The sequence below is a fragment of the Chanodichthys erythropterus genome, chromosome 21 (genome assembly GCF_024489055.1).
Source record: "Chanodichthys erythropterus isolate Z2021 chromosome 21, ASM2448905v1, whole genome shotgun sequence".
Lineage (NCBI taxonomy): Eukaryota > Metazoa > Chordata > Actinopteri > Cypriniformes > Xenocyprididae > Chanodichthys > Chanodichthys erythropterus.
Window position 1 is genome coordinate 34,455,248 of NC_090241.1, and position 19,199 is coordinate 34,474,446.

General features: G+C 38.0%; 1 protein-coding gene across 7 annotated transcripts in view; it reads left to right on the forward strand.

The window, feature by feature from the left end:
- The window catches only part of tead3b (TEA domain family member 3 b), a 53,327-nt gene that overhangs the window by 12,477 nt on the left and 21,651 nt on the right, over positions 1 to 19,199 (forward strand). For all 7 annotated transcript variants that reach the window (XM_067373084.1, XM_067373083.1, XM_067373089.1 and 4 more), the window contains exon 3: positions 14,721 to 14,972. In XM_067373084.1, coding sequence (XP_067229185.1) covers positions 14,849 to 14,972 — 124 coding nt within the window. In that variant the 5' untranslated portion in view covers positions 14,721 to 14,848. The remainder of the gene's footprint in view (positions 1 to 14,720; positions 14,973 to 19,199) is intronic.

Genomic DNA, 19,199 nt, shown 5'->3' on the forward strand with positions numbered 1-19,199 from the left:
GTTTGCGCTGGCTCAAACTGTTAGTAAATCTGTCCCTTAATGTTATCTTCATTGGTCCCATAAGTAAAATACGATACGGTTAAGCTGATAGATCATAGCCATATAATCATATTTCTAGTTAACTTGCCTATTGTTAAAAAAAACAACAACAACAACAAAAACAAATTATTATTTAGGGCATCAGAGATTTTTTTTTTTTAATCCATTACACACAAGCATATTATTTTTCCTTATTTTTTTATGTATTTATATAAACTACAATAAATATTTTTATATTTAATTATATTTTATTTAAACATTATTTCATTAATTATTCTAATAGTAGGCCTAATTAGTTAAATCATTGTTGGATAAGAGATTTTTTTCTGTATTTCTACTGGTTTTAAATTTAAAAGCAGTTTCCTACTGTCTATGATTTTTATAATATGAAGCAGATAGATATTTGATTATAGATAGAGATTCAGATTAGTATGCCTCATAGATCTAATTAATTAGTTATCTGATATTGGCTTCAAAATACAGTTATTTATAATTTATTATTTTAATGTTGCTTTGGTTTAAATAAAATTGTTTTATCTGTGTATTTCATGCTGTCACAGGGAATGATGGGACATGTAGTTTGGTGGCATAAGTGTGTCTCTGAGAGTATTTTGATAAGCTTTATTGCAAATCTTCATCAACAATACACAAAATGCATACAAACTAAAACATACTTAAAATACATAATAATCCATAACATTTCCACCATTTAATTGACACATCTGCATCTCAACTAAGCCTGTATTCTGTGAAACTTGTCTGATAACTGCACTTCAACCATCTAGATCTTTTCAGCAGTAAACCATAACTACAGTGAACACATCATATCAGCTGTGTAATTTGATGTGCTATGTCATGAAGGCACCATTCAGTTCTAGTCCAGTCCTCTGTCTCTTAATGCCTGTCCATGTGCAATGTGACCACAGTGTCTGACTTTGAGTCATAAACAACCTCTCTGAGAGGAAAATCCAAGTAAAGAGGCCACCGAGTAAACCTCAATCATTGCCCCTTTCCTGGAACGGCCGAATGACTAATCTTTCTGATTCTGGTAAGAATTGTCTGGCAACTTCAAGTCAAGTCAAGTCAAATTTATTTATATAGCGCTTTTACAATTGGTAATTGTTTCAAAGCAGCTTTACATATTAGAAGCACAGAAAAAAAGGGAAGTGGTTAAAACTGTACAAACAAGCGTGGTAATATGTAACATATACAAGATGGTGCTACATTAAGCCAATGTCGGCTGACTTCCAGGGGTGGAAAAAACCCCCTAGGAGAAAAACCCAGCGTGCTAGCACTGGGAAAAAAGTCCTAGGAGGGAAAAAACCCCTTGGAAGATATATATATGTAAATGTATATGGAGATCAAAATCTGAATTGTACATTTTTATTATAGAGATTAAAAATCGATTATATATAAATATATGCAAGCGGATACGGGGATCCTGGGCTACGTTGTAGTCAGGTCCAGACGCAGGTTCTCCATCTGACCTGGATACGGCCTGGATCCAGCACCCGGCAAACCTCAGGATAAGCAGAGAGACAGATATTAGCGTAGATGCCATTCTTGTTCTGATGTACAGGTATATCTAGTGTTATAGGAAATGTTCTCGGTTCCGGCCGACCTAATTATTGCAGCGTAACAATCCTTTAACGGATTTGAAAAATGTTAATGTATTGATGATGTGTTATGTGTATGCAAGAGCAAAGAGATGTGTTTTTAGTCTAGATTTAAACTGACAGAGTGTGTCTGATTCCCCGAACAATGCTAGGAAGATTGTTCCAGAGTTTAGGTGCTAAATAGGAAAATGATCTGCCGCCTTCAGTTGATTTTGATATTCTGGGTATTATCAACTGGCCTAAATTCTGAGATCGCAATAAACGTGAAGGACTATAATGCATTAAGAGCTCACTTAGGTACTGGGGAGCTAAACCATTTAGAGCTTTATAAGTAAGTAGCAAGATTTTAAAATCTATACGATGTTTAATAGGAGCCAATGTAATGTTGACAGAACTGGGCTAATATGGTCATACTTTCTGGTTCTAGTAAGAACTCTAGCTGCCGCATTTTGAACCAACTGTAGTTTGTTTAAAAGCCGAGCAGAACAACCACCCAGTAGAGCGTTACAATAATCTAGTCTTGAGGTCATGAATGCATGAACCAACTGTTCCGCATTTGTCATTGAGAGCATATGTCGTAATTTAGATATATTTTTTAGATGGAAGAAGGCGGTTTTACAGATACTAGAAACATGACTTTCAAATGAAAGATTGGTATCAAAGAGCACACCCAGGTTCCTAACTGAGGACGAAGGTTTAATGGAGCACCCGTCAAGTGTTAGAGAGTATTCAAGGTTTTTTCGTGAGGAAGTTTTTGGTCCAAAGATTAGGAAATCAGTTTTTTCTGAATTTAATAATAAGAAATTTCTTGTCATCCAGTTTTTAATGTCAGCTATGCATTCTGTTAGTTTTGTGAATTTGTAGGTTTCGTCAGGGCGCGAGGAAATATAGAGCTGAGTATCGTCAGCGTAGCAGTGAAAACTAACACCATGCTTCCTAATTATCTCTCCTAAGGGCAGCATGTACAGAGTGAAAAGCAACGGTCCTAATACTGAGCCTTGTGGTACCCCATATTTAACCTGTGATCGATACGACATCTCTTCATTAACTACCACAGACTGATAACGGTCAGATAAGTATGATTTGAACCATGCCAAAGCAATTCCACTAATGCCAATATAGTTTTCAAGTCTTTTTAAAAGAATGTTATGATCGATAGTGTCAAAAGCAGCACTGAGATCTAATAACACTAATAGAGAAATACAGCCACGATCGGATGATAGGAGTAGATCGTTTGTAACTCTAACGAGAGCAGTCTCAGTACTATGGTATGGTCTAAATCCTGACTGGAAATCCTCACAGATTCCATTTCTTTCTAAAAAGGAACACAGTTGTGTTGAAACTGCCTTTTCTAGTATCTTTGACAGAAAAGGTAGATTCGAGATTGGCCTGTAATTTACTATATCTCTCGGATCTAGTTGAGGTTTTTTAATAAGAGGTTTGATAATAGCCTGCTTAAAGGTTTTTGGCACGTGTCCTAGTGTTAAAGATGAATTAATTATATCAAGAAGTGGACCTACGACCTCTGGAAGCATTTCTTTCAGTAGTTTAGTCGGCATTGGGTCTAACATACATGTCGTTGATTTTGATGATTTGATAAGTTTAGATAATTCTTCCTCTCCTATAGCGGCGAATGATTCTAGTTTTACCTCAGGGACACTACAGTGCACTGTCTGAAGAGAAACTGTAGACGGTTGCATGTTTATAATTTTCTCTCTAATATTATCAATCTTGCAAGTAAAGAAGTTCATAAAGTCATTACTGCTGTGCTCTATGGAAACGTCAGCAGTTGAATCTCTGTTTCTAGTTAATTTAGCCACTGTGTCAAATAAATACCTAGGATTATGTTTGTTTTCTATTAAGAGATTTGAAAAATAAGTAGATCTAGCATTTCTTATGGCTGTTCTGTACTCAATCATTTTTCTTTCCACGAAAGGCGAAAAACTTCTAGTTTTGTTTTCTTCCAACTACGTTCAGCTTTTCTAACAGCTCGTTTTAGAGCCCGAGTGTGCTCATCATACCACGGCGTTGGATTAGTTTCCTTAATCTTCTTTAGACGTAAAGGAGCGACCGCATCTAATGTGCTGGAAAAGAGAGAGCCAATAGTTTCTGTTGCAGCATCGAGTTCTTCTATGTTGTCAGGTATACTAAGGCGATGAAACTGCTCGGGGAGATTATTTATAAAGCAATCTTTAGTGGCAGACGTGATTTTTCTACAATATTTATGGCTGGGTGGTGGTTTTGTAGCCTTGGCTAATTGTATTATACACGAGACTAAATAATGATCTGATATATCATCGCTCTGCTGTAGAATTTCAACAGCATCAATATCTATTCCATGCGACAGTATTAGATCTAGGGTATGATTACGACAATGAGTGGGTCCTGACACGTGTTGTTTAACTCCAATAGAGTTTAAAATATCTGCAAATGCCAATCCAAATGCGTCTTTATTATTATCTACATGGATATTAAAATCACCAACAACAAGGACTTTATCCGCAGCCAGTACTAACTCTGATAGAAACTCAGCAAATTCTTTGATAAAGTCAGTATGGTGCCCTGGTGGCCTGTATACAGTAGCCAGCACAAATGTCAACTTACATAATGTTACATAAAGCACCATCACTTCAAAGGAATTATATTTGAAATTCTTTTGAATGATTCTGAATATATTACTATAAATTACAGCAACACCTCCCCTTTGCCATTCTGTCGAGGATTGTGTCGATAATCATAACCTTGAGGACTAGATTCATTTAAAGTAATGTAATCGTCTGGTTTTAGCCAGGTTTCTGTCAAACACAGCAAGTCTAGTTTATTGTCTGTGATAATTTCATTTACAATAAGTGCTTTTGAAGAAATAGATCTAATATTCAGTAACCCAAGCTTTATCATTTGTTTATCTGATTTATCTGTGATTTTCATTTTTTGAACATCAATTAAATTTTTACCCTTAAAAGGTTTTGGAAGTTTTTTGTATTTACTAGTTCGAGGTACAGACACAGTCTCTATGTGATAATATCTAGGTGAAAGTGTTTCTATGTGCTGTGAATTATCTGAGTTATGTGACGTGAGGCGGCTAGCAGACGGTCGGTTTAGCCAGTTTGTCTGCGTCCTGATCTGGGCCCTGGTTTGTCATGTTTCAGCTCTAAGACTATTTGCCAAATTTCTAGAGAGAAGAGCAGCACCATCCCGGGAGGGATGAATACCATCTCTTTTCAACAGATCAGGTCTGCCCCAAAAGCTTTTCCAATTGTCTATGAAACCTATATTATTCTGCGCACACCACTTAGACAGCCAGCCATTGAGTGATGATAACCTGCTAACTATCTCATCACTCCGACGAACAGGAAGAGGGCCAGAACAAATTACTTTTGCTGACATTGAATTTGCGAGTTCACACACCTCTTTAATGTTAATTTTAGTGATCTCCGACTGGCGAAGTCGAACATCATTTGTGCCGACGTGGATAATGATTTTAGAATATTTACGTTTAGCATTAGCCAGCACTTTTAAATTTGCTTTGATGTCAGGTGCTCTGGCCCCCGGCAAACATGTGACTATGGTGGCTGGTGTCTCTATTTTCACGTTCCGTGTAATAGAATCGCCAATTACTAGGGCACTTTCAACAGGATTCTCAGTGGGTGCGTCACTGAGTGGGGAGAACCTGTTTGATGTTCTAATCGGAACGGAAGAGTGGTGTTTGTTCTTGCCATTATGCCGCCTCACAGTCACCCAGTTAGCCTGCTGCGTGGCTTCTACAACCGGAACCGAATGTGTAGTGTTTACTAGGCTAGTCGCATCCAAAGCAGTATCTAAGGCCCTTTCATTCTCACTATCCTCAATTAAAGTTTGGATGCGTGTCTCTAATTCTGAGATTCTCTCTGTCAGCCTGACAATATCCCTGCATTTATCACATGTGTAAGTCTCACTGCTGACAGAAAGAGCTAAGCTGTACATGTTGCATTTACTACACATGATAATCGTCGGACATGACTGACCGTGTGTTTGATGAACGCCGTCCGAAAAACTGCAACGCACACGGGACTCGCTGGCTGGATGTCTCGGTCGCTTGCCGGTGCCTGGGGCGAGGGTGATGTGCGGGACGCTGTACCTCGCGGTGGATCGATGAATGCCGGGCAGCAACGTCTCCACAGCTTCCCGATCTGGCGAGGACAGATCAGAATAACATACATCGGATAAATCCGCCATTCAATCGACAAGGAAGGTAGGTTTAGAGGAAAAAAAGAAAGTAGACGGTAGCTAGCAGGCTATGGCTAACACTAGGTGATTACGCTGGTGGATTGCTAGTAATAAATCGTTCCGTTTAGTAATACTATGCAATAGGTTAAGTAATCAGGTGAAAAATAAGAAAGTTATATTATGCGAATAGGAATAAAGAGAAGGATTTAGGATAATCTCCACGAAGCTCCGAGCGTAGATCAGACAGCTGGCAGGCAGCAGCGTTGAGCAGAAGTCCCCCCCAAACTCCTCCATTATTCCATGCTGGACCACATTGGTTGGAAGTGTCAGCTCTGGGAAAAACTGGTTGTAAATCGATGTTTTGTAATTGATATTAGATCATACTGTTTTTTGAAGTGTGTTTCCCTGGACTTTCTCCTACAGAGATTGTGAGGAATCAGTGCTGGAGCTAATTCAACACTTCAACTGACAACAATACGTACTGTGTTGGAGCTCTGTGAGATAGTGGGCAGGGAGGGCTTGTGTTCATTCAATGGGCGTCTCAATGAATGTGTGCGCTGCATGGCTTTTACTGCATTATTTACATTCCTGGACCACATGGAAATTCTTCTGCATTATATACTGACTAAGAGCTCTGTTTGGTTGGGAGGGAGAGAGAGGAGGCAGGAAAGTGCGCCTGTGTTGGACTAAATATGTGTGCCATGTCATTCAAAGTTAAGTCCCAGCTGCCTTATGGGAAAATGGAGTTTTTGTGTTTGCATCGACTGCATCACATTGAGCTGAATGGCCTTCAGCGTTAGAGGATGAGCGTGTTTGTTTTGCAACAGATGTTTTGCAGTTGTGTCCATCTGACCTATTCTTGCTCACTTGCCATGTCTCTTTTTGAAAGAAACTGAAAGTTCATGTTCGGAAATTTGCTTCAAGATAAAAGGGTAAGATAGAGTGAACGCACTGCCAGATGTTAGTTGCCTATTAAAATAAACTTCTTTTTTCTTTGTTCTTTGTTGGCAGGGCATTGCATCAGTGTGTTTTGCAACTGCTGGTTTGTGGGGTTTTTTGTTCCTTCAGGACAGTTTTGTGAATTTGAATTCATACATTATTCCCCCATTTGTTTTTTGCTACCACTTTGAGATTAGCATAAAAAGTGCCCCCCCCCCCCCCCCCCACTTAGAAAATACCTTGGTACATCGATTCCAATTTTCTTTCTAAAAACTATAATTGACAGCATATACAAACAAAAATCTACTTTTCTTCAATGCAAAGTTTTATTTTCATAAAAAAAAAAAGTAAAAAGACAGTAATAAAATATGAACAAATAAAAAAAAAAATTGCAAACGGCACAAATAAATGCAATAGAATAAAGAGAGCTATGAAACTTTACGTTTTTCAGGCTTTGAAGGTTTTATTCAGGTAAGAAATACTATAGAAATTAAATTTAAAATAATACTGGATAGTCTTCATTGTAAAAATTAAATACGATCACGAGGAAAATCGTCCGATTCTGATCCCTGACTGGTCAATTGGTGCATCTCTAATATAGACACTTTGTTTTTCTTAGCGAAAGTTACAAAACACGTAGCTTATTGCGATTATTGGTGGTTAGGCACACCGTTACACCCCTAATTACTGTTTAATCAAATGTCAACAAATACTCGAATATTCAAATATTCGATCTGTTATTATTATTCGAAAAATAAAAATACTATTAGAATTTTACTACGTTGCTTTGCTGGCTGTAAATGCAGTGAATGAATGATAAATCCCAAGCACAAGACTGAGTTATAACCAAATGCTGTGGAGTGCATTAACAAGTTCATTGCATTTGATCACAGAATCTCGCCGTCTGCCTTGCGAAGTTTGGAATTACTAGATGAAAATAATCTTACAAAATGGAATTACTTTTGATCAAATGTATCAATGAAACTGAGTTGTCATAATATCACCACCATAATTTGAAATCACATAAAATCCAAACACGAGTCGCATGAGGAAAGACCGCTGTCCAATACTGCATTCACGACTGCAGGTAAGTGCAGCTGTACGTACCCCTAAGTGAGCCGAGAAGATAACTTAACTGATGGCAAAATTATCTCGAGACAAATGCTTCCTTTAAGTTTCATCGAGGGTTTAAGAAAATAAAACACACAATGCTGTAAGAAAATTAGCTCTGTTATCTTTGTTTCCCTGCAACGTCTGTGTCTGCTTAGGGCTGTACGATTATGGCCTAAAATCAAAACCTCGATTAATTGAACATTTTACGATTAATGAACGATTATTTTGTTTCTGTTTTTTGTTTTTTTTTGCCCTCATAGTTCACTGACAAGGTTTGTACTGTAAATATGATTGACTTTTAAAAGGTGGGATATTTTTGTCCTATTAAATGTGATCTTACATAACAGCTCACTTTCAGCAGTTATTTTATCTATGCTCATAACATTTCTTACAGATTTCTGCTCGTTGTAAATCAGATAAAGATAAATTAGCACAGTACCCGTAAAGTGATTGCGTGTGAATTAGTCATACCGTCTCTCTGTTCATTGTGAAGCTGTGGGTTGTAAATGGTTACTTCAAAAGTAGAAAATATATGCTGTAAGAAGTTGAGTTTCTAAGCTCCTTTAGTGATAAATCACAGGACAGCGCTGACTAGTTTCTGTGTTCCTCTCTGTGCGCGATCATCACGTTTTGCGCAGCTACTATTTGTATGAGTGTTCCTGCCACTATGCAGCTGCGCGAGCACGGTAGCTCGGAATAATACATCTCGTCTAATCGCTTGAATGTACAAACCTTAAAACAAACACAACTGACAAAGTTTAGTGAAGACGCAAGGCTCACGCGCCATCACTGTGTTGAACCGGCGTTTATCTCTGTGTTTTGCTTTTAAGCCACTGACTGGACGGGGCGGAGTCATGGCTACACACACGCGGTAACGTTTTTAAGGGGAAAGTATTAACAGGATTTAAAAAAAACAAAATAACGACATGGGAAAATTACGTCGGTTAGAGGTTCTGAATTTCGGTTTCGGTTACTTTTCGATTAATCGTCCAGCCCTATGTCTGCTTTAGCTTAAAGCTGCAGTCCATAACTTCTTTTGGTTAAAAATGATCCATAATCAATTTTTGAGCAAGTACATATCCAGCCAGTTTTCAAAACTATCTCCTTATCTTAGCTTGATTCACAACAGTAAGCTTGTAACAATGTTTTCTAATTCGAGTGGTACTGGTGGATTTCCACTGTAAATTTGAGCGTGCAGTCTTTAAACAGAAAGGAAGGAGTCCAGGCTAGTCGACTTCATCATGTGAGGATGCTGCTGGTAGCGGATCATTAATAGCCTTCTCTCACAGCTGAAATAGCTAAACTTATCATTTTGATGGCGAATTGTAATCCAGAAAGATCCAAATGACAATCATCAGTGACAACTGGAGACTGCGGAGTGGCTACAGAAATTGAAATCTACAAGTAACACTAATACACACTAAATACACAGTCACGCAATGCTGATGTTGTTAACATTAACAATTTGAGAACAAAGTATAACAGTAATAATAATTTGCATGGTTTGGCGTGATCCGAGCTAAGCGATCGTTACATTTAATCATCATTGGCAGTGCGATTTAGTGTAGCCTAATGCTTTTCTCCTCAGTTGGTCAGAACAAAAGAGTCTGAAGTACAGTATGCACATTGTCATAGTGGTTGACAGCAAACATTAGATTCATCCGCTGAGGGGCCGTGCTGATGCACAACCCACGTAATGATAACAATTCTGCATATGACTGCAATCACAGGTTTCAAACAGAGAAGGCGACAAAGAGAAAAAATAAAAAACTGCAGTTTTAATAAATGCTTTTTTTTTTTGTTTCCTGCTAAAAGAAAATCTTAATATATATAACTTAAGCTTGTTGTGTATATCGCCTAATCGTAAGTTTGTTCAGAAATGGTGACACAACCTTGATGAGTAAAAAAATAATGTCTTTCTCATTAAAATCATTTTTAAATAAACTAATATTCATTTTTTAAGAATTTTGTTTTGTGACAAGGTAAAGTGAGGTCAGCCTCAACAATGGGCCTGGGCTGGGGGCGGGGGGCATTCGGTACACCATAGCTGTGTCCGAAACCGCTCACTCGTTCACTCATTCACTATTCCCTATATAGTGTATGGCATTTGAGTGCACTATATCTGCATGGAGTGAACGAAATGAAGTGAGTGAATTCGGACACTGACGTATACACTGTGCGTCGGAGAGCTGGAGCTGTCGCAGAAACGGCTCGACGCGATAAAACAATTTTATCCTACATGTTACTTACATTATAAAATAATGTTAATAACAATAACAATCATAATGACTTTATTTTGTAATCATACATGCCTCCGTGCCAGCTTTGTAGTTTAATTGATTGTATAATTGGTTTGTCATGCTTAATATGGGTTCATAATCATTAAATACTATAAAATACTGTAAACAAAAAATAAACACATTAACAAGTGTACATTATTTCATGCATTTATTCTTTTTAATAAAGTTTTTTTAGTTTGTTATAAACTCTCACGCTCACAGATGAGGTGGTGTTTGAGCGCCCTCAGGCGACCGTTATGATTTGAATACGCTACTGATGATTAACGACAGTCCTCTCCGCATTGGATTTTGGGAAATAGTGCTTCAGCGAGTGTACATCGAATGTACACTCGAAATCAGAGAGAATTGTGGGTAAAAAGTAGTGAACGAATGTAGGGAATTAAGTCACTCACTTAGAATTCGGACACCACTACAAAATGGCCGACACCCGATATAGTGGACTATATAGTGGATAGGGAGCGGTTTCGGACACAGCTTATGAGAGTTTTTATGTTCGGTTTGAATATCGTTACACCCCTAGTTATTAGAGAGAGACAGTTTAAGCATGTTTGAATTACCTGAGTCTGTGCGTCTCTCATGGCAGCAGTGTCTTTACTAATAGCGAAACTGTAAGTTTATCTGCTTCAAGAACAGCGCCGTTATTGCCTCTCTATTGAGAAATGTCATGTAGCTTTTAAGTTGCTAAACTATTTTACTGATAAAATCGCCAGAGCAGCGCTGAAAACACGTTTCTGTGTGAGTGTGTCAGAACTGTATGTGTGTGCTTGAGTGAGAGAGAGTAATAATAATAATAAAACATTATTTTGTGGCAAAAAACATGGAAATAATTTGTCATTTTTATCCAATTGTTTACTATATTATTTACTTGGCCAGTGTTGTTGTGGGATTTGGTTCAAAATAAAAATGTTTTTGTGTGTGTCTATATACAGAACATTTCTTCAGTGTCCCATGGTGTATGAATATATTATTCGTTTTTGTTTTTTTATGAATAAGCCATGTCATTTTCCTGCTGTGAGCAGTAGTACTCTTTAGTGTCGAGAAGGCTCAGGTCCCCAGGCGTGCTGATGTTGCATTTTGTCCAAAACAATCCCACTGTTTTTCAGACTCCGGAGTGGATGTCTAAATTGGTCAGTCCTCTCCTCCCGTCCCTCCTGCTTTGTCCCCCCCCCACACCCCTTGACTCCCGCACTCCTCCCTTCTCTACCTCCCCCTCCCCTCATCCTTTGCTCGCCTCTCCTTATTTGGGCAGAGTGCTTGGGAGCGAAGGGTGGGGAAGAGAGTAGAGTGAGAGGGGGCTCGGTTGACATAAGGGAGGGAGAGAGAGAACTCACGCCGCACTTCCTTAATAAGGACATGTCTGGAATTTAAGCCCAACTCTCCAATAGAACGGCTTCTCCGTGCTCCCCATGCACACACTCGTCTCTCACTCTCTCCCCTAGTGCACACACACACTAAATGGAGTTTTTTTTTTTTTTTTTTTTTAGAGCATGCAGCCATGCCTTTTTTATAGAAAAGTTTGCTTGTTTGTGTTATCTTTCATTATGTGACTTTATTTGGTGAAATTGCAGAAATCACTGGATATAGATGTGTACAGTGAAATATATAATTAATGGTGAGCAGCAGTGAAAGTTTATGAATGTGTGCCATAATTTAGCTAGTGGTGTAATTCATATCAGTAACCATTTGTGCTGCCAGTGAGAGTGATACCTGAAATCTGCTCAACCATGTTATTGTTAACTAAAACTATTTAAATTACTTTTTGTTAATTGAATAAAATAAAATATAAATATTAGATGAAAAATTTAAACGTAAATGAAAATTAGAAATGTTGCCTTGGCAAATAACTGAAAAAAGTTCAATACTAACTATAAGTACTTTAAAATACTAGTGCTGTTAACTAATTAAAAAAAATACTAATTAATTGCACAGTTTTCTGTAATTTAATCATGATTCATTGCACCCAACATTAAAATTGTAATTAGAATTATATATTTATTTATATTTATTGTATAATTTCACATTGAAATGTAGGAACAACATTAAATATAAAATAAATAAAATAAACCATTTTAAATATTTGTAAGTACAATGAATGAAGGCCAGTATCATTGATATAGTTACTGATCTAAATTTATTTTTCTCAATTTCTGGGGATGAAATGAGTAATTTTAGCCATTTAACATTACGGTACAGATTGAGAGCCATAATTTTAACATTTAAAAATATAACAACTGTTAATTCAGGTAAACTTAACATAAACCCATTATATTAAATGTCACATTTAGCTGTCCCTTTAATATAGCAGGGCTCAATGCTAAGGATTTTTTGTATTCTAATTTTTACTTGCTCTGCCAAAATATATAATAGATTAATTCTTGTTAAAGCTACAAAAGTGATTCAGTCAAGAGCAGTGAGTGATTTTCTCTGTCTTTTTTACATTTTTTTAATTAACATTTCTGACAGATGGCAGCAGGTATATTAGGCTGCTGTCACTTTAAGACCTGACAATCATGACGCAGATCTGACAAGCATCTGATGTTCTCACAGCTCTTTATGGTCATTTAAGATGTTTTAACTCCTTTAAGGCTCTGCTTATGAGGATACTCACCAATAACAGGCATTTTGACAATTTTGTGTGCTTCTGTCCATTCAAGTACGAAAGAGAACTCAATGTGGTACTGGCACCCTGTCTGGACTGGAGTGGCTTTGTGTGCATGTGTTTCGGGTGAGTGAACACACAGAGAAACGCTTCACAGACATCGCGCCAGTATATATTTGGGTTCTCTTGTCTTATCATGCTTGAATGGTTTAAAAGCACTTGAATGAATGATGGCATGATCATATAATTTAACACTAGCCAAAGGATGCCAGGATATGTGTTAAATATTTTAACGCTTGAAAAACAATTGCAAAATTAACACATTAATTTTGATAGCCCTAAAAATGACCAAAACTGAAATAAAATATATCAAAGCTAAATAGAAATCCTAAAAAACAAAAACTAATAAAAAATGTCAAAAGCACATAACCAAGTTAATAAAACTTAAGCTAACTCTAGAAATATTAAAAATAAATTCTAATTCAAAATATTATTAAATGCTAAAATATTATGTAAATGTGTAATCATCAATATCTGATTATTTCACTGAGTTGCATTTGCAATTTCCCAAAGAGAGCGCTTTAAAAACTTCACCCTTTAATGAAGGGTTGTCAAAGCAAAAATTGTTTTGAATTATCTTTGTGTTTTTTACATTTCAGTAAATGACAGACATTTTCCTGTTAATGCACACTTTCATGTGATATGTAAGTAGCGATTTGCATTTTGAATCTCCTTCTGATCACACTGGAAATGCTTTGGAATGAAGGTGTAAATTCAATCCTGCCAAAAAATATACAAATATTATCCAGATACAAAATGAATGTTAATGCCATGAGAAAAGGCATTAAGGCATAGATACTTCGGAGTGGGCACTTTTGATCTAGCAGTGCACTAAAAGTTTCTCAGATTAGCAACTGCTTAGTAACACCCTGGGAACCAACCACAACACCATAGCATTGTGGAACCAAGTGTAGCAAGTGCATTCAGTGCTTATTTTGCTTGAATCCCAAATCATAGCCTTTTATAACTCAGTTTTGACTGTTTTGCCTAATTGCGCCAAGTGTTGGCTCTTCTGCAGGATCAGACATTCTGTAACGTCTGTGGAACATCCAGTGACTACAGCCGTCAAGATTGCACAGAATGAACATTGTTGCTTGTCATGTAAGAGGCAAATGCGATTTTAGAAATGTATCGCTAATTGTCCTCCCTGCAGCATTAGATTGCGCTTAGGTCTGAGGTCTGCAATGTCGAAAAGTAATTAGGCCGCTCACTTATTCCAACGCTCTCTGTTCTCGTTGTTTTGCTCATTCTGTGTCTTCGGGCTGCCAAGTCAAGCTTATTCTTTCAGCGTGCGTGTAACCAGAGCGTTTGAATATCCCCTAAGGAAGGTCTCAATCGGAGTCTGCCGTATTTACCCAAGCCGCGTTTTTTCGTCAACATCAGCAGAAAGTGAAATAAAAGAATGAAATATGTGGGCACACAAGTGACTCTTGGGACACGATCCTCATGAACAATACCATGCGAAAAAGAGGCAGCCTGAAAAGCGCTTAAGATCCTTTAACCATTTTCAGACATTTAGACAGCCACACTGAACCGCGCGCTCCAGACCACAAGCATTTTTGCAGGCTAGTCCTAATTATCTAATCCTTTTAAATGGGGCTTTATATAATGTTTAAAAATTCATTTGTCATTTTGGGAGCCTTTGAGGAGAGGAAATGGTAATAAGAGTCACAGCTGCTCTTGTCTTCATCAGCTGAATTAAACACAAGCTTTAAAGGTGTTGAAAATTTGTTGGTGTGCACGACTATAGGGAGCGGTTTTGCATGAATATTTTCTGCCATCTTTATGCCCACAATAAAGTAACGGTCTCTTTTTCTCCACCTCCTTTTCCTTGTTTCTTTCTCGCAGTACTTGTGTAGCGTGGGGGCTCGTGGAAGGGCCCGGTAGGAGCCGGCACCATTGCGTCCAACAAGTGGAGTGCCAACGGCAGCCCGGAGCAGGGGCTGGAGGATGGGGGTGATGAGCTGGACAAGGCCATGGACGGAGACGCCGAGGGTGTGTGGAGCCCCGACATCGAGCAAAGTTTTCAGGAGGCACTGGCTATATATCCGCCCTGTGGACGGCGCAAGATTATCCTGTCAGACGAGGGAAAGATGTACGGTAAGTGAGCTTGCAATGCATTCATGTGCTGAAGGAAAGTTGCGATGCAGCGACAAGCACAAATTTCACTTTATTATGGTGAGTTCACATCAACAGCAAGTGGAAGTCGATAAGTGACTGTGCTGTTGGAAGCTAGTAAGTTGTTCCTTCTCGACCGCTGTATCCAGCGCACTCCTATTGGTATTCGCCATATCGTGCCACGTGCTCAAACAAAGCAGTCATGTCACTTTATTAAATTGAAGTTAAACCAATGGAGTTACACGGATGACTTAAATGATGTCTTTACTATCTTTCTGGGCCTTGAAAGTGGTAGTTATGTAGCTGTCAATGGAGGGACAGAAAGTGCTCAGATTTCATTAAAAAGATCTTAATTTGTGTTCCGAAGATGAACGAAAGTCTTACGGGTTTGGAACGAGATGAGGGTGAGTAAGTGAAAAGTTCAGATACAAAAGCCACTAAACAGCACCTCCGTCAAAAATTTAATAATGATACTGAGCGAGTGCTCTCCGCACATAGTATACATTCATCAAAGACTTAAGCTTCAAATCCAGCATCAGCCCATTCAGAAATACAAAAGTGCACAGAAGAATCATATGATTTCAAGATGAATGACGGTGTGTGTATGATCCGACTTTCAATTGCCGAGCTGCAAGTTTGTATCATGTTTTGTCCATCGTTACAGTGACAATGAAGCAAGTAAGCAAGTAAACACAACAGTGTTTCATTTGCTGCAAGTAATGAAAGAAATTTAATTTTTTAGTGAGTCTTTTATTGACAATAACATAATCCACATATGGCCCAACATTGTCCGTCCTTTACATTGAGAACATAGGCTGTGATATACATATTATTAGCGATTTTATCAATTTGTTGTTGCAGCCCTGATCTCTTTTGATCATGTCACCTCAAATCATAAACGCTCATTTAAAATGAAACACTGCCAGTGTGACCTTTGTTAGTTTTTGCCATAACCTGTTGTACTGGATAGTACCTGTTTTAAAGTCCTTGTGACTTATTTTTTAGCTAACTAAATGTTTTTATGTGATTTGAGGGATTAGTGTTGTCACGGTACCAAAATTGCAGTAGTCTGTACCGATACCATGAAAATTTTACGGTTCTCGGTATCAATTTCGGCACCACAGCAAAATTTGTTGGAACTATTTTACTATTTTATATAGCCTATTTAAATTTAAATATGATTTTGAGTGTGTGGATGTTTGTGTGTGTGTGTGTGTGTGTGTGTGTGTGTATATATATATATATATAGGCAACCTCAATTAAATACATTTTGAAATATAAAAAAAAATAAATAAATAAATGCTGAAACATCCATTTTGTACCAGCATATGCTGTTTTTTCAACTGCGTGTTTATTTTAGCTATTTCGTCAGTGAAACAACACACTAGCCTGTAAAACTATGAAATAAATATCGGTAAATAATGGTAACCTAAATAATGAGAAAGTTAAATATTATTTAAAAAAATATTCATTTTTTATTTCCACACAAAGACGCGTCATATAGACAAAGTCCTGTTATTATAGTCTTTGATATAGCCTACCGCTCTGCGCTTTGAGAGGGATGTGGGACATGAGCAGGAAAGACCATTTCTCTTTAATAATATCTTAATTTTATCTCCTGATGGTACTGACACTTGTTGTAAAAGGTCTGAAGAGCGAGTTTTATCCTCTGCAGGGACAAGCATTCAGGCTATGTTTGATTTTGCGCTGTCAGACTTAAAGCGAAAAATCACCAGCGTGTGTGAAACACGCTATACAAATAAACTTGACACGCCTTATAAAGTCTAATAACAATCACAAACTGTGTTAAATAGAAATTGGCGTGCAAGCAAAAAGGTTTCTGTCCTACAGTGTTTTTTCTACTTTATCATAGTATAGAATGCGAACCAGAGAAACATTTACAATTGCCTGCGTGAGTGAAGATTTGGGAAAAGAAACCGATTCCATGTGGAATAACTAATGGAATATTGTTAAATTCTCTGCCAATCAGGTGACCAGATCGCGTTTCGCAAAACAATACAAATCTTAAATGTATGGACTCACGTGCCTCTCATTCGGCATGAACCAAATTGTTTCCATGGCTGCGATGTCACATTTAATTGCTAACCTATTATTTCTTTTGTAAACAAAGCTTTGTGCTTCACTCGTATCATATTCACGTACATACTGCCACAGTCCTATCAGTGGGTACCGAATATACCCAGATTCTCGGTACTAACGGTACTACAGAAATGCGGGTATCGTCACATTTTCAAAATTTCAGTACCGACTTGGTACCGAAGTACTGGTACTTTTGACAACACTATGAGGGATGTAATTATTGGCTTTGCAATTTGTGCCGCACAAACAATATTTTGGAACTTTAGATTTATGTATTTATGCGCCGAAGAGAGTCGATCATGGACCGAGATGAGTGTTCAACTGCTGAGATTGTATCGCTGCAGTGCATGTTTTCTGATGGAGATGTTTTTGTACATTGATGGTTGTAAGACAAGTGTTTCAAGATAGAATGGTTCATAGGAGGGGTGGTGAAAGGAAGAGATTGAAACTAGAGGGTGGAAACTAGAGAAAAGATAAGAGAGCAGGGGCAATAGAGCCGGGTTGTGATATCCAGCACACTTTCATTTGCATGCACAATCCACTTGAGGATCCCGTTGCACATGCCACCAGCGAAATCCATGCATGCATAAACCATTTCCACTGTTTCATAAAGCATTGTAAAGTCTCTCATTCGTACGCCATCTGCTCTCTTACGTAATCTTGTATTCAGTCATGCTCACTGTCTAGTAGTCATTCACTCCCACCCCTCAATGGCTTCGTACTATAATGTAGGTGTTCAGTTCTCGTTCACTAATACACCCACGCATCCTGCAAACACACATACATGCATGTCTTAGCCAGCAGTTGTGTTTTTTCAGAGCACATAAAACAGGCCTGCACTTGTCCTGGTGTAGTGCTGTGGAATCAGGCCCGGCAACAGACAGGTTTCTCAAGAACATATCACTCTTTCCTTTGGTTCTCTGTCACTGCTTGCTTGATTGTCCCTTCCTCTCGTTTTTGTCTTTTTCAACTCCCCTGTTCACCCTCAAACTGGTTTTATTTATCATATCTGATTATTAGCAACTCTTTTATTCCAACCCTGTGAGAGAGTTGTCGTTTATTTTCCTTCTGCCTCCCTCTCACCCAGTTGAAAAAGTGGCAAAACCAGCTCTGTTTGTCTTGCTCAATCAAGGTTTGTTCCCCCACAAGATCTCACTCACCCTCCCTCCTCCATTTTCTTTACTCTTCTTTTTTCCTACCAGTTCTTCCTCCTAAACAGGGTAGGTCTTTCCCCGAGGCAGAGTGCTTTAATGACTCCAGGTGCAAAGTAGTATTTCCAGTGATAATGTGTTTAACTCTCATTAGGTTAAGGACAAAAATTTGTTCAAGTATGTGAAAGCAAACATTGCTAGAGGTGTAATCTTGATTGTTGCGTTCCAAAATGTCTAATATCACAGTGCAGGTATGTGATTCATTCTCAACATTTGACATACAGTATGAGAAAATTGTCAATTTCTACTGTCAGGTTTCTGACATGGTGGAGCAACAGTTCAAAGGTAATCTTGCTTAGCAAGTTGGTTAAAAATATATATAGCTGTTTCTAGTCTAAAACGGCTAATTAGGAATTATTGAGTTAAGGATTATAAAACAGCAGAAAGTTAGCAGGACAGAACCAGCAAATCTGTTGATTCAAGTTGTTAAATTGCAAAAGTGACCAATTCCGGTTGGTAAACTCTTGTCTTGAGCAATATGTCTATTTTTCAGTTGTGTATTCGTTATGGCAGATGGACGCTCAGTTTGGCTGGATTGGGAGGGTCCAGGTGTTTGGCGTTGGTCCCCTCCTCCTCAAACTGTCTGCTTTCCTTTCTTTTCCTCAGAGAAACAGACAAGACAAAACCCAAGCGCTGGTTTGAATTAGTAAGCCAAGCCTCGAAACAAACCAGGCCGCGAGAAAGCATGGCAAACTGACAGAAAGCGTCTTGAACACATCCCAGAGTTGGCAAAGTAACTTTGAGGTTCTTTTAGGGTTGCGGTTGTCTTTCCTTGGAGAACCCAATGTTAAACGCAACTCTTGTGATCATATTCATTCATATTTCTAGCGCATTACTCTATAACATTGTTTTATTGTAAAAAGTTGTTTTTAATTCAAAAGACATTTACTTCATATCA